This window comes from Phaenicophaeus curvirostris, chromosome 1 (genome assembly GCF_032191515.1).
Source record: "Phaenicophaeus curvirostris isolate KB17595 chromosome 1, BPBGC_Pcur_1.0, whole genome shotgun sequence".
NCBI classification, from domain to species: Eukaryota; Metazoa; Chordata; class Aves; order Cuculiformes; family Cuculidae; genus Phaenicophaeus; species Phaenicophaeus curvirostris.
The window spans coordinates 178,131,034-178,147,127 of NC_091392.1; the positions used below are offsets into that span (position 1 = coordinate 178,131,034).

The 16,094-nt window shown below is 43.9% G+C and overlaps 1 protein-coding gene across 2 annotated transcripts in view; it reads left to right on the plus strand.

Annotated features, from left to right (window-relative positions):
- The first annotated feature begins 979 nt into the window (after window positions 1-979).
- GTF2F2 (general transcription factor IIF subunit 2) overlaps window positions 980-16,094 on the plus strand; it is a 104,066-nt gene continuing 88,951 nt past the window's right edge. The window contains exons 1-4 of one of the 2 annotated variants that reach the window (XM_069881300.1): window positions 980-1,117; window positions 13,601-13,674; window positions 14,099-14,117; window positions 15,528-15,672. In XM_069881300.1, the coding sequence (XP_069737401.1) occupies window positions 1,052-1,117; window positions 13,601-13,674; window positions 14,099-14,117; window positions 15,528-15,672 (304 nt within the window). In that variant the 5' untranslated portion in view covers window positions 980-1,051. The remainder of the gene's footprint in view (window positions 1,118-13,600; window positions 13,675-14,098; window positions 14,118-15,527; window positions 15,673-16,094) is intronic. The other variant, XM_069881296.1, reaches the window with a different exon arrangement.

Below are 16,094 nucleotides of genomic sequence, written 5' to 3' on the forward strand. Positions count from 1 at the left end.
AAAAATTTTTCACAGAAAGGGTCATTGGGCACCGGCAGAGGCTGCCCAGGGAGGTGGTTGAGTCACCTTCCCTGGAGGTGTTTAAAGGACGGGTGGATGAGGTGCTGAGGGGCATGGTTTAGTGTTTGATAGGAATGGTTGGACTCGGTGATCTGGTGGGTCTTTTCCAACCTAGTTGTTCTGTGATTCTGTGATTCTGTGATTCTGTGATTCTGTGTTTCTCAGACTTATGCCAGAGGACTGTGCTGAGTACAGAGAGAGAAGTAGGATATGACTGCATTCACACCTGCTTGGATATTCAGCTGTCTCTCTGGGGTTCTCTTAAAGGGAATTCACTGGCTTGTTCTCAAAGACAACCCAGGAACAAACTGTCTTAAGTACAGCACAGAGAATCAGTGGAACAGGATTCAAAAGCAAACTGTAAAGTGACGATGCTTTTCAGTGTGAATCTACCTTTTTTTTTTTTAAGGTGAACAACCACCTCCCTAGGCAGCCGGTTCCAGGGTCCAATGACCCTTCCCATGAAAAATTTTTTTCTGATATCCAGTCTGAACCTCCCCTGGCGGAGCTTGAGGCCATTCCCTCTTGTCTTGTCCCCTGTCACTTGGGAGAAGAGGCCAGCACCCTCCTCTCCACAACCTCCTTTCAGGTAGTTGTAGAGAGCAATGAGGTCTTCCCTCCGCCTCCTCTTCTCCAGGCTAAACAACCCCAGCTCTCTCAGCCGTTCCCTTAACGTAGAATCATAGAATAATGATTTATTCCTCCCTTCCCATGCAGGGAGAGAATAACGTCTTATGGTGGCCATGTTAAGCGTCTCCCATCCCTTCCCTGATCCCCTCATCCCACCGCAGCAGCGGTGCCTGGGCGGGGACTCGAACCGGCTCTGAAGGGAGCGCCCCGCCCCGCGCCGTGGCCCCGCCCCTTCCTGCCTGTGACGCGCTTCGCGAGCGGAGGGGGTTTGTCCGCCGCGGGCCGCCGTCCGCGCGTTGCCAGGCGCTGCCGGGAGGCTCGGAACACGAAGCTGCTCCGCGGCCGCACTCCCTACCCCGCCATGAGCGAGAAGGGCGAGCTGGACCTCACCGGCGTCAAGCAGAACACCGGCATGTGGCTGGTGAAGGTGAGAAGCTGCCCGTCTCCCCTTTGAGCCCGGCCCGGCCTTCCCCTCCGCCCCCGACGCGCAGGGGCCCCGCGCTTCCCGGTGTCCCCGGGCGCTCGCCGGGGCCAGGGGAGCCCCGCAGGGGGAAGCGGGAGAGCTGGGGGCTGCGCTTCGCTCGAGGTCGCCCCTGGCAACGAACGCGGTGGGGAAAGTTTTTGTCTTCCTGACGTTCTGAGAGTCGGGGAAAAGTTTTGAGGGCGCCCGAATTCACATCCGGGTTGGAAAAGCAACGAGGCGAATAAACGGCTGCGCCTGGTCGCCACGGCTCGCCTTGGGGCGGGAGGAGCGCGGCTGTAGCGCAGGCGACGTGTATCAGAAACGCGTGACCAGCAGGTCCAGGGAGGTTATTCTCCCTCTGTACTCGGCACTGGTGAGACCACTCCTCGAATCCTGTGTTCAGTTCTGGGCCCCTCACCACAAGAAGGATGTTGAGGCTCTGGAGCGAGTCCAGAGAAGAGCAACAAAGCTGGTGAAGGGGCTGGAGAACAGGCCTTATGAGGAGCGGCTGAGAGAGCTGGGGTTGTTTAGCCTGGTGAAGAGGAGGCTGAGGGGGGACCTCATTGCTCTCTATAACTACCTGAAAGGAGGTTGTAGAGAGGAGGGTGCTGGCCTCTTCTCCCAAGTGACAGGGTACAGGACAAGAGGGAATGGCCTCAAACTCTGCCGGGGGAGGTTTAGGCTGGACATTAGTAAAAAATTTTTCACAGAAAGGGTCATTGGGCACTGGCAGAGGCTGCCCAGGGAGGTGGTTGAGTCACCTTCCCTGGAGGTGTTTAAGGCACGGGTGGATGAGGTGCTAAGGGGCATGGTTTAGTGTTTGATAGGAATGGTTGGACTCGATGATCTGGTGGGTCTTTTCCAACCTGGTGATTCTACAATTCTAAGAGACTGGGGACTGTTGAATCTAACCCAAGCTCTTGTCCGTGTTCAGGGGCCACGTTCGTCACTGTTGCTGTTGACCGGGCCACCCCTGCCTACCCTCCGGCTCAGCTCTGCTCTGTGCTGTGCATTCTGGCCAGGTGTCTTGGTTACTTCTGCTAGCAGCAGCAAGTATTGGCTCAGGATAGAGGAAATTCACAGCCAGTGGAGGAATATGTGCCCTGGCCTCCTTTCTAGTCCCCTGTGGGTGTGCCCCTGCTTTTCCAGACCTGTATTTGTTCTATCTGGGGAGAAACAGGAGCCTCTTGCCCTTCCTCCTGTAAGGTTCACTAGCCAAAGCCGGGGGAGGGTTTCACTTGAAATCCCTGACACAGGGTAAAGACACGAACGAGGTCAAGTGCTGTAAATCAAAAAGCTTTCTTTATTATGAAAAAGGCAGTAGATGAGAGGCAGCAACAGGAAAGTGAGGAATTAAAATAGGAAGTTAAGCAAGGGTTTAGGATAGGGTAGCAAGAATAGTCAATACCATGAGTCCATCGGGGTCTTGGAGATCCTGCAAATAGTCAGGGGTCCCGTGAAGAGTTGACAGTGGGCAGAGAGCCGCATGTGCACTGCTCAGCTGCTTTTTATAGCTTGCTTCTGTTCAGGTTCTCACATCCTCCACATCGTCACCCCTCTGCACCTGGTGGTTGCCATCCTGTATCTTGCCCTACTGCTTTCTTTTGTGGAGAGCTGATTAGCTTTGGTCAGCAATCTTTGAGACAACGTTTCAATCTTGTTCCTCACACCTCCTTTGGGAAGGGAGGGAACAGGCTCAAACCACCAACTTCAAAGAACCTGTGCGGACAGCACGAAAGTACTGCTCCTGAGTGATGAAGGGGTGTGACACCATCATAATAGAGCTACTAGAACATCTAATTGTGGCCCTGGAAAATGGTGAGGAATTTTAGACAAGCTATGCTGTGCAGAATTTCTGGTGGTAGGTGTGTCGCTGCATCTAGCTTCCTCTTTCGTACTGGTACCTGAGTGTCTGGTTTCATGAAACAGTAATGAACTCTAATTGTAATAGCTTATCCAGGACAGTAAAAATGAATGCTGGCAGCAGGAAGCTGCAGAAGTATATTGTGATGTATGTACTGAGTGACAGGGTGGCAGACAAAATTCAGGGTTGAAAAATCTAATCTGACATGCATAGAGAACAATTATCCTTATTTTACATAAATAGTGATTGGTTCTGTGCTGGTTGTTGTTGTTCAGGAGGAGGTTTCAGTAGATGTGGGTAACTCTATAAGATTGTTGTGTCAAATGAGCAGATTCAACACTGGGCCTGATTACAAAAGAGACAGAATAAAAGAAAAAATATTATTGTACTATCATATTGCCTGTGTGTAGTTCTGAGCTCATCCTCCCCATCTTGGAAAGTATACAGTGGACCTAGAAACACAGAGGAGAGCACCAGGGATGATCTGGGGAACAAGGAATGATGGCTGTGGAGAGAACTCCTAAATCTGTTGATGCCTTTCAGGCTGGCAAGGTAATTGATTTGAAATCTTACAGAGGTCTGAAGTGGCGAGGCATGTCACAGGTGGATAAAGAAGATGGGAATAGGCAAAGGCGAATAGGGAAGAGTCAATTTTGAACACAGGAATTAGAGATGCGTCAGATTAATTCACCTGATGGGCTTCTGAGCAAACAAAGCTGGTACCATTTTGCACAATATGTAGTTAAATTTTGGAACCTGTTGCAACAGGAGGTTGTAAATGTCAAAACTTTGCAGACACTCAAAAAGCCATTTGGCAAATTCAGACAAGAAAATTGGATTGTGAGATTAAAAATGAATGTGATTCTGTACACTGACCCTGCTGAGTAAAAGATCTTAGAAAGAAGAAAAGCATGCTGGGGAAATACCTTTTCATCTCAGGCACCCCTGTTTTTCCTGAAGCCTCTGCTCTTGGCTGCATTTAGAGACAGGACACAACTTTCTTGTCCTTTGGTCTGGTGTTTCTTGAAGCAAACTGGGAATTTTCAGACATATCTGTGCTTACAGTTGGTGCCCCTCTGTAAGTGGAGAGTGCTGCCTCGTCTAGTGAGAAAAGTGGACTAAAGGGAATGCTTAAATGTTTCTTTTCCAGGTGTGTGTTAATGTAGTCCTTTATGCGTATGGTTTGAAGTTATAGTTTGTCTTCTTGTATAATAATGATAAAAAAAAAGATTGATAGACCATAGCAAGGGATGAGCGGGATTTTCTCCTTCAAATTCCTTTGGACCTGAACTTGGAACCAACCATCCTTGTTACTAGGACATTCAACATGCCCAGAGGCAGAATGGTGTGTAGAACATGTGTGTGTACTTTCTATCTTCACTAGCTAGGATAATGAGGCTGAATTTATCCTTCCTTTGAGGGAGAGAGAAATCGGTTCTGCTGGAATAAAAAAAATCTGGCTTATTTAATTACTTTTTAGCATGTGTTTTGCTAGCACAGGAAGTATTCCAGGGAGACTACTTAGAAGGCAATAAAAAATGTGGTGATGAGTATTTCAGAAGCATAAGCGGTAAGAGGAGGGTCCAGAAATTGAACGAGTTACTTTAATACAAAACCAGAAGGCAACTGGAATATTTTTCTGTGTTTTCAGTGAAAGCTAAGATAGGGAAATCTTATAAGAACTGTTGGTTGTGTACTTGTGGTGCAGTGAAGGCTGCTTAGTTGTTAGCTATTGAAATTGTTCATTCCTTGTTCCCTGTGTGATGTTTTAGGGTTTTTTTATTTCATCTGCTGCATTGATCTGTATTTAGAAAGATGATATCTTTATGTATTTTATTTTTTGTATGTTCAAAGGAAAATGAAAACATAGAACCCGACATCAGCCTTACTCAGTGTCTGATATATGTCCTGTACATTGATGGTCATATAGAGACAGAACTAATTTAATTTCATACAGGAGATTGGAAATAGCTCATGACAGGTAGGGACTACTTTTGTGTTTTGTTCTAAACGCAGATAGGAAGCTGTGAATAAGCTGAAAGATGTGTGGAGCAGGGGCCTTTGTGTCATACTCTACCTGCTGGGTGCCTCACGTACTGGAGTCTGGGTGTCTGTGTGATGTGAGTAACAAGAAAACTGCAGTGTGAGGAGGTCTTGAAGTGATGCTACTTACTACATCAGATTTCTGCTTGTGAATAAATTGTGTGGTTTTTGGAGAGAAGTGTGTTCTTAGCCACAAATCCCAGAATAAAGCCCACTTGTCTCGAAAACCTTGAGTAGCCTTTCAGTATGGCAGGTGCTGTGCCCACAAGTCAGTCTTTCTGTGGGTATGTATTTTTCAAAACCCTGCTGTGGGATCTTTGAAAACTCTTTCTGCTCTGTAAAAGCAGGTCACTTTCGATTTCTCTAGGTTCTTTCAAGGTGTATTAAGAGTTTGAAAATGGACTGCTCTCTGTAAGTTAACTTTTACTATGGTAAAGTTAAAAGAAAATGGCAAATTAGATTGTTTATGCCATTAGCATGAAGCTACAGAGTTTAGCATGTGGTTTTTGGAAGACCAGCTGGCTTTAACTGAAGTATCTGTGTATAGCTAGAAGTAATCCTTTGATCACAGTCCTTCATAACCCCTTTTCTTTCTCTGCATAGCCCTTGACTACAGATAGGCCAGCAGAAACATGACTAATTGCACGCTTTGAAACTGTTTCCTATGCAGAAAGTACAAAGTATGATTGATCTGCAACCTCTTAATCTGAATAAATTCTGTGTCTGATTATATTATATAGCAAGTCAATGATTTTAACAGCATGAGAGTCCTTCAGTCCTTGTCCACTCAGACTGAATATGTGTCTACCTTATTACCTGGGAATATAATTTAGATACAGATTAGGTGTGAGCACATCGTAAGATTTCTATTGAGTCAGCTGGGGCGTATGTAATAGCATTTATCTTGGCTTTAGAAAGAAAATTATATCTGATCTGGCATGAAATCTGCTGTAGGAAATTACTGCTTTGAAAACTGTGGAAAAAATATGTATAAATAGATTGTGCCTGTTCACACGCATTTGTGGCATTTTTGACCCGGTGTTAGGACTTTATGGAAACCTGGACTGACATTTAATTTGGCTGAGCAGCTGTAGGATATATGGATTTTCCAGCTATTGCATAGTACTCAGTGGGGGGCTGTGAGACTAAAGGAAAATGCCAAGTATCAAGATGTTTTCTGGGTTTTTTTGAGGAATAGGTAAACTCAAAGTAACTGCTAAATTCATTTGAGTGTTAGGAAGTTAGCGGATCACTGTTTGTCAGCAAGTTCCAGAAACAGGCTCTTTGCCCCCTCAGCTGTGCAGTGAAACTTGACTTAGTTTTGTTCTATGCAAGACAAAAATCAGGCTATAAAGTGGTTTTTTGCTGCCTGAAACAGAAAATGCCACAGACATTGCTTAGTACGTTTCTCTTTCTTGCTGGCTGTCCCTCACACAGTTTTTCTACGTGGGCACAGATGTTTTCAGTGGATGTGGACTGCGTGAACCAGAATAAACTTTGCTGTACCTGCAAAATTAAAACAGTAGGTTTGTCCTTATGTGTGATGAGCATATGAAAAAAAAAAAAATGGAATTCCTGTATCAGACTACTTCTTTAGCATGTGGTGTTGGGACAAAAAATGATTTTTCCTTTGAGAAGTCACTGTTTTGCTAGACACTGAGACTACTGTAGGTCTTTAAGGTGATATTCTTCCAGTGACTGCTGCATCCTTATTAGAAAGAAAGAGGTTTATGGGAAGTGGTAGCTTCTGTTAGAAAGCTTTCAACTATTGGGTAGCAACACACAATGAGCAACCCAAGCACTGTGGCTGGGAGGAGCTGGGAAGCCATAGCCAGGGTCCTCAAGGTTATAAAAGGTTACAACGACTCTGTTGTGTTATGCAAATTAGGAAGGTAACTGTTGAAGGCGGGCTAAAGTTAAACAAGTTTATAAAAGCAGAACGAACCCTAAATAAAACGGTTTCACTTGGATCACATTGATCGGTGTGTGTCGTCTCGTATTTTCTTCCGTCGAATGGCGCCCGAACAGGGACCCTCAGGCGGCCTGCCGAAGTTGCCTTGAACGACTGAAGACGCAGAGCAGGGGGTACGGAAAAGCCGGCCGTACGTGAGTGCTGTCCCCGGCCCTCGGGAAAGAATTTTCCAAAGCTGCGCAGATTAAGGAATTGAGGAAACTCTCCACTGGCCAGGCGAGCGGTCGGGGAGGAGATGGGGCAGGCGCGGATAGAATCTGCGCAGAAGCTCCTCCAACATATGCTCTCCATGAGAGTAATTACTTATGAAAAAGCTGCGATGCAGTCTTATGTTAAGATGGGCTTATCGAAGCGGCGTTGTAACAACGACCACTGCCCTATTCGAAGAAGAAACTTGGGAGAAAATGGGACAAAGACTGTTTGATGAATGCTCGAAAGGAAATAAGAGCCTTTGGCAGTACCTTACTCTTTGGCGATTAGTTAAAGAGACATTGTGTGATATGAAAGTGGAGCGAGAAGTTGCAGCATCGGCTTATGCTGCTATGCATAGGAATCAAGAGAACAGTGGTGGTTCATTTGCATCTGCGTTATCATTCCGTGAAAGTAATTTACCCACGAAGGCACCACCACCACCACCTTCCAAAGATTGGCCTTCTCTTCCATTTCCCCCAGTGGAAGAACATGAGGAGGTTCACGCTACCGAAGGTGAAGGACGTAAAGGTCCTCCTTGGCCTCCTCCTCCAGAAAGTCCTTCAATTAATTCCTTAGAGGATTCGTTTAGTGAGGACTCTGAACGTCCTGTGTCGCCCTCTCCTGAGTGCTCCAATTTCAGACAAGAATTTGATAAACTGATGGCAAAGCTGGAAGAAATTCGACTTCGCCAGGAAAAGGAGAGCCCTCCACCTGAACCACCTCCGCCCGACTACCCAGGAATGCAGCCACGGCCTGACCCGACTGCAGCGGCTCTACCACCGATGGGGTTTGATACCGCGACTGGGGGGACCAGGTGGCGGGGGCCGGGAGCGCGTTGGCAGGGGGTAATTAGGGACGCGGTTTTAGAAGGGGGAACTGTGGAAGCGTATCCTGTAGTGTTAAATACACAGACAGGAGCGAGTGAATGGGAACCATTCGATTGGAAATTACTAAAAGTAGTCAAGGCTACTTGTACACAATATGGTTTGCAATCACCATTTACACGGGGTTTATTAGATTTTATATTTATGGGTCATACCCTTTGTCCTGCAGATATTCGGCAATTAGTTATGTTAATGTTATCCCCATCTCAGCGCCTTGCCTTCTATCAAGCTTGGGAACATTTGTGTGATCAGGAAGCGGCCACTTATTGTTGGGCTGAGAGGGTGCGGCCTCATGGTGCCCCTGAGCTCCGACCCCTGTTTGAAACAGAGGTTGCTTATGAGGGAGAGGACAGGATTAGAGTTTCTCAGCAAGAACTTGAGGGACCTTACAGTCCGTTGGATGCAGCCCCAGAGTCCGAGCGGGTGGCTCGAGCGGGTCCTGTTGGTGAAACAGAAGGCATCACATCGCCGCTTTTGGACGGCGGTGGGGGGTGTTGTCAGACGGGTTTTTCTAGTTCGCGGCATGAGGCTCATTGTTTTGGGGCGGAGGGGTTGATGAAATCGGATCCTATTCCCGATTCTGATCCCGAACTCCAGCCCCTGATCATTATTAATGACGGGGTGGCAGAACCTGATCTTGCTCTTGATGCAGATCCTGATTTCAAACTCCAGCCCCCAATTGTTATTGATAAGGGGGCGAAGTCTGAAACCTCTCCTGTAGGGAAAGCAAATGCATGTGCCCTAAGGGAGCTGGCTGGATTGCAGGAGCTTGAGGGAGCACTGTGCTTTGAGATTCAAGCAGGATTCTGCTGGGGTAGAGGAAATAGATTTTGGGAGCAGAATGATGAGATTGAAATCCCTATTCCTGGAATAGCAGAGGGGTTTCCCCGATATTTAATGCCTGGCCTGCCCCTATCTGACCTACGTTGGCAAAAAAGCGGCAGCCCCCAGACAAAAGCTGCCCCCCCATTCGAGAAAAGAAAATGCCTGCAGCCCCTTGGACAGAGGGACTAATAGCTGCTACCATAGCGCCTGTTGGAAAGAGGACCAGCCCCCCCAGGCTGAGAAAACCAGTGGAGCTATCGTTAGCCTAGCCAAAAAGCAGCCACTGGGCTTACTTTGCACTGCTCACAAAAAAACAAACAAGGGGATTTATTGGGTACTTTCTCCCTCAGCAAAGCGTTATTAGGACAAGACGTGTTGTCTCAAATGGGGACACGATTGGTATCAAATTTTGGGGAGTGACCACTGATGGGCAGCTGGACAAAATCATAGAAAAAATTTTAAAAACTAATGTAACTCGTTATGTGGCAGATAAGCCCTTGGAGCTAGTATTGGTTAACTCTGCTCAAGATCGAAAACATCCTTTGGCCTTTTGGGACAGACAGAACAAAAATTTCAAATCATAGAATGGATATTTTTACCATATCAACCGAAAAATACTATAACCACTAGACTTGAGCTGTTTGGTCAATTGATTATGAAAGGCAGGAAAAGATCTTTGGAATTGTCTGGGACTGAACCTTCACGAATTTACCTGCCAATTAATAAGGGATATTTGGATTGGCTTATGGAACATTCAGAACCTATTGGGATTGCATTAGCAGATTTTATGGGAGAGGTTAGCAACACATATCCAATTAGCAGATTGATTCCTTTGATACAAAACCAAACCTTTGAACAGATACCGATGCGATCTGAAACGCCAGTGAAAGGCATTACATTTTTTACAGATGCAGGGAAGAAATCTGGTAGGGCTGCTATTACCTGGCAAAAGCGAGGACAATGGAATCAGAAGTTAATATTTACACAGCCAGGTGATTCATTACAAACTATGGAGCTACGAGCAGTGGTTTGGGTATTTCAACAATGTACATCACAGCCTATTAATATAGTTTCTGATTCATTATATGTTGTAGGTACTGTTTGTAGAATAGAACGGGCTATGATAAAAGAAGTTAAAAATGCAGTTTTATATGCCTTATTGTTACAATTGCTGTACCTATTGGAGCAACGAGAGCATAAGTATTTTATTACTCATATACGAAGCCATCAACCTAATTTTGGCCTGGCAATCGGGAATAATCGTGCCGATCGCTTTGTTGCTGCAGTTTGGAATGGTCCTCGAACAAATCTCTTTTCGCAAGCACGATTTTTTTCACCAAAGTGCTAAAGTACTTAAACGACAATTTAATATTCCTCTGTCTGATGCACAAGGTATAATCAATTCTTGTCCAGATTGTCAAAAACAAGGTATGGGATTAGGATTTGGAATAAACCCCAGAGGGCTTCAAGCCTTACAATTATGGCAAATGGATGTGACCCATATTCCAGAGTCTGGGCGATTGAAATATGTGCATGTCTCAGTAGATACTTTTTCTATGGCCATATGGGCCACGGCACAGACCGGGGAATCTGCAAAACACGTAATTAAGCACATGTATGCTGCTATAATGGCATTAGGGATACCTCAAATGATAAAAACAGATAATGGGCCATCTTATGTCTCTCAAAAATTTAAACATTTTTGTGTTCAATGGGGAATCCGTCATAATACGGGTATCCCACATTCTCCAACGGGTCAGGCAATCATTGAGCGTTCTCATGCAACCTTGAAGTCCCTTTTGCAAAAACAAAAAGGGGGAGGAGATGTATTGCCCCCTAGTGAAAGAATTGCAAAAGCGACTTATGTGTTAAATTTTTTGCGCCTTACTGGAACTAGGAATAGCCCTCCAATTGTAATTCATCATCGATCACTAGAATCAGGATTGAATAACCAGGACCAGCAAGGTATTAAGGTACAATACAACGACTGGCACTCAGGTGAATGGAAAGGACCTGTTGAACTAAAAATGACAGGAAGAGGTTCTGCTTGTGTCCTAACAGATACTGGACCTCGCTGGGTGCCACAAAAGTGGATCAAGCCCTGGAAAGAAAGGAAGATGACGGAGCAAGAGGACCTCACATCGGAAGAAGAAACTGGGGTGGTCTTTTGACAGAAAAGGGAATTTGGAATAACGGTTCTGAAAAGGCTTTTCCACCCGGATATTTTCTAATCTGTGGTGACAGAGCATGGGGGCGGAATACCTAGCAAACCAGTTGGTGGACCTTGTTATTTGGGAAAGTTAACGTTGTTTACACCAAGGTTACAATATGTTTTTAGAGTTTTGAGGAAAAATTTTTTGGTTTTGGAGTTTTGAGGAAAAAGGTTTTGCCGGTTTATTAGCCCCAGGAGTTGCAGCTCTTGAAGCTGTGTCACAAGTCAAGGAAGTGGCTTGTTGGAGCGCTAAAGCAAGGATTGGTTATCTTCATTGCCAGTATTGTAGTGCTTGGTTGCTCAAAAAGAAAACGGGGGAATTGTTGGGTAGCAACACACAATGAGCAACCCAAGCACTGTGGCTGGGAGGAGCTGGGAAGCCATAGCCAGGGTCCTCAAGGTTATAAAAGGTTACAACGACTCTGTTGTGTTATGCAAATTAGGAAGGTAACTGTTGAAGGCGGGCTAAAGTTAAACAAGTTTATAAAAGCAGAACGAACCCTAAATAAAACGGCTTCACTTGGATCACATTGATCGGTGTGTGTCGTCCCGTATTTTCTTCCGTCATTCAACTATTTCCTTTTGGAAAAAATATATCATTTCCATATCACTTGAACACCTTAGAGTTAATTTTAAATAGTCAAATAGGAGATTGTCCTTATTGCCTCAGGTCTGTATTCCATTTCTTGATGTGCCACAATACTTCTACATCTAACATCCTGTGTGTAGGGGGGAAATTGTTCCACTCTCATATTTGTCGTACTAATATGTTGTGTTCACTCTATATAAAAAGCCATCATAGAAAACAAAGTTGTAATTCCTGAAAAGTGGGGAAGAAAAGTGATCTGCAAAACATTACACTCTGTGCTTACAACTGATGGATCTGGCTTCTTCCAAGGAAAGGTAGACATGACTAGAACTTATGCCACGTGGTAAAGCAGAGAAGGTAGAGAGGTTCCTCGTTCTCCTGGGGCTAAACTGAGAAGCTTGAAGGGCCTCGCTGGGGCTGACACACAGGCTGAACTGGGAGCTCCTCTCTGAGGCAAGGTGGTGTTAGCCACCAGCGCATTCCACCTTTCGAAGTCCTGGAAAACTGTGCCCTTGTACGAAAGCTCCGATCTACAGGTGTTCATCAGCAATAGCACCATATTTCAAAATAAACTATTAACCTTTTTTTATTTCACAGAATAAATGTTGATTATTGTTTTTAAGCTTGCCTGGTCTTTTGGGAGAACTGGGGTAACTGCCTAGAGATGGGCACCTTCTCCTGGTATTACTCTCTCCAGAAAAAAAGCAGTGCTGTTCCTGCATAGTCATGTTTGGGGTTTGTCTGGGAGCCTGAAGAGCGTGGATGTGCCACACAGCGGTATTGAGGCTGGCCATGGAAGTGCCACCTGTTGGGGTCTAGTTTACCTGGCAGTAATTAGCTGGGGCTTCTTTGGCCAGAGCAGCAGGCTGTGATTTCAGTTATATTGGTGGGAAAAGAGTCAAAATGAGTCAGCCTCCAGCTTGTTGGTTGTTTCTGTAGGCAACTTTTTTATCCATCGTGAGTCCAGGCCACCTGAGGTTGCAGATAACTAAACCTTTGTAACTGAAGGAATGTGTATGTAGCTTGAATCAGCATCACTGCAGCAGCTGCTTGGATACATCCTTGGATGTATCAGGTTAGGCAGGGCTGCTAGTTTGTGTCCCTGCACTCACATTTCCTTTGTGCAGCCGTTTAGGGAAATGGGTTAGGAACCTGGTCTGGTTGTTCCACATTCTGAATATAAATTCAGCACAACTAAAATGTAGAAGTCCTCCACGCCCCCCAGCCAGATCAGTTTGCTTAGTCCATATGCTGACCATCTGTACAAGACCTTTTTTCAGTGAAGCAGAGAGCTGGGAATGAGCAACGAGAGGCAGACCTGCACAGGGTAGTTCTGCTGTTGAGGAAGTGAACATCTAGTGTGAGTGGGGCTACGGTTTCCTGCTGGATGTCTCTGAGGTTCCCACACTCTAAGCCTTCCCTTCACAACCCTTTTTGGTCTGTGAGTTGTTATTGCCTTAACTTCTCGTTGTTGGGTTATTTGTTTGGGTTTTTTTTCCATTCATAGAGAGGTGAGAATTTTTAACAAATATTTAAAAGTATAGTTATAGATAAAATTAGTTGTACTCCTTAATTTAAGAATATGACATTGAACTTTTTTTTGCTTTTCATGGTTGGGTAATAATAGTTTTTGAGATTGAAGGTATTGTAACATTTTTTCCCTCATTTCTGAAATTTGGGACTCAACACTGGCACATTTTTGTGCCTTATTGTTCTCTTTCCTGTCCCTAATATAGTGTCTACTATATTTAGATTGTACTGTATTCTGAAGTGGTAAGGGTAAGTACATTTAAAGGATGTACACCTACACAATTTATATAGAATTTTAAAACCTGCTTTTCCTGAAATCTGTCTTGTTTTTTTTAGGTTCCCAAATACTTGTCACAACAGTGGAATAAAGCTTCAGGAAGAGGTGAAGTGGGAAAACTAAGGATTACCAAGTAAGCCTTTACTGGTCCCAATTCTTAGAAGAAATTACCTGCAGTAGCATAGATTATGTTGTACCTCCTCTAATACATGATCCTCTTTGTTGCAAACACTGTGCCTGTTTCTCTGAAATGTACTTGCTTGTATTATCAATAGCAATTATATGAAATTTACCTTAGAGTGGCCATATCCCGTTATGTAATGTTTGATTTCTTACACTTAACTTCTTAACTTACTTACGTGCTATTTTGCTGTTTCTGTTCTAACCTGCTGACTTTTCCCATTTATTCTTGGGTATCAGCATTGAAAAAAAAAATGAGCATCTCGGGAGTGAATCTGAGTAACAAGACTAGAATTTGAATTTTTTTTTTTATCAGGGAAGCTAAATTTGTGGAATTAGATTATGGAAACTAAAACAGGAAATATTTTCTTTTGCAGGAATCAAGGAAGAACAGAAGTAAGTAATTACTAAATATAAAGTCTGTGTTAAATGTATTATATTTTCAATTTTAAGAGTTGTTTAAAACATGCTGCTTTCTAGTGTCACATTTTTTTCTTACCCATGTAACGAAGCATTGTACCACAGAGTCAGGAGGAGAGAATTCTGTTTGTAGCTCTGTCCAGAGGTTTACTGTGGGGCTTTCAGTAGTTTCTTTGTTCCTTAAGTTTGTTTACCCATCACAGTGTAATCACAGGGATGACCTTCTCTCTAAACTTTAATTTGAAATACGTTAATGCAAAAGGTTGTCTGATAATTAAGGATAAAGCAAAAGAAGTTGGAGATGGAAGTCTGCAATTCCAGGAAGCATTCTGTCTTATCTTTGGAATTTGGTTCTTCTAAATATAAAGCAACTTGAAGTTTTTTTCTATGTGTAACGGTAACTGCTTTTATTGGCAGCCTAATGACAGTAACTTCCTCTGTCTTTTACGGGAGATAAGGAAAGTTTGTTGGAATTACTTCAAATACACCATAGATCTGTCACTGGATAGGAAAAAACTCTGGACAAAAAAATGGTAGGGAAGCAAGTTGCCATTGCCATTTGGTAACCTGGCCAAACTCCTTTTAGAATAAGCAGAGAGCCTGCTACTGGAGGTTTGAATGTCTGACTGAACTGTCCTAGGCTAGAATATGAACCAACCTCCCTAATTTTGTGAGCACCGCACCAAAATCTTGATGTTAATGAGAACTACAAAGCACGTTTTGAAGCCTTGCACATCTTGTAGAGCCAAGTGGTGAGGAACCCCATGAGAATGAGAGACTTTCGGGGAACCCTGTTATCGCATGGCAAAATGAGGCTAGGTGGGGTGTACGAGAAAAGCACCAGTGCTGGCCTGAAACGTCCCTCTTCTAATTTTTTGCTGTGTCCGGTGGCTAGGTATTCTGATTACTCAGTGCTCCAGTACCTTCTCAGCTCTTGTATTGGGCATATGATGTAAATATAGCAAAGGAGCAGCGTTTGGATCTTTCCTGAGCTATGTGCGATTTGGGAGTCCCCAGGCTAACAACATATGTCGTGGTACGTTAGCACTTGCTCTGGAACCAAACATTGTAAAGCAGTCTTACTGAACAATGTCTGAAAACCTACGCCTTACATTTTAATAAGTAAAATCAAATTCTTCTCTAACTTCAGGAGGAAATAATTTACAGGTTTTTAAAAAATATGAATGAATTTTATTAAGTACAGAAAAGCTTTTAATTCTGTATTTCAACAATGATGTAGTAAGACACTTATCCCCCTCTTTGTTTTGGAAATGGAAACGTGCAATACTACTTGTGTTCTTGTGTATTCTCTTTTTATTTCTTTGTAACTTATAAAGCTGAATAATTGAGTCTGCTTAGTAATTGTGTGGTAACTGTGACTGTTAGGTATCATTTACTTTGAATGAAGAGCTTGCAAGCATCAATGATATTGGAGGAAAACCTGCTTCAGTCAGTGCACCAAGGGAACATCCGTTTCTTCTGCAAAGTGTGGGAGGACAGACCTTAACAGTGTTCACAGAAAGTTCAGCAGGTAAGTTGGAATTCAAGTTATTAATTACAATTCCAATATACCTTATTTTGATAAACTGAACGCTGTAAAGACCAGAAGACTCAGAAGTCAAATTTTGCTTTTGTTTTGTTGTTATCTGCATACGTATCATTGATGTACTTTTTTTTACATTTGTCTCTTATTCATGGGATGGAACATAGAGTTTTAAGCTTTGCTCATGGAGTCGTCATATATGTTTCAGCTCTGTATCTGCCGAAGAGAACAGAGAGAGCATGGAGTGTAGTACATGGTGCATTCCTTTTTAGGGTTTTCACTGGAAATAATGTTTTTAGGTTCCCACGGACTTTTGGGATCAACAATTTTTTTTTTCTCCTTTTCTGTGGATATAGTTTTATAAGAATGCTGATTCTTCCTCAGACCAGCTGAATAGATCCATCTTAGCA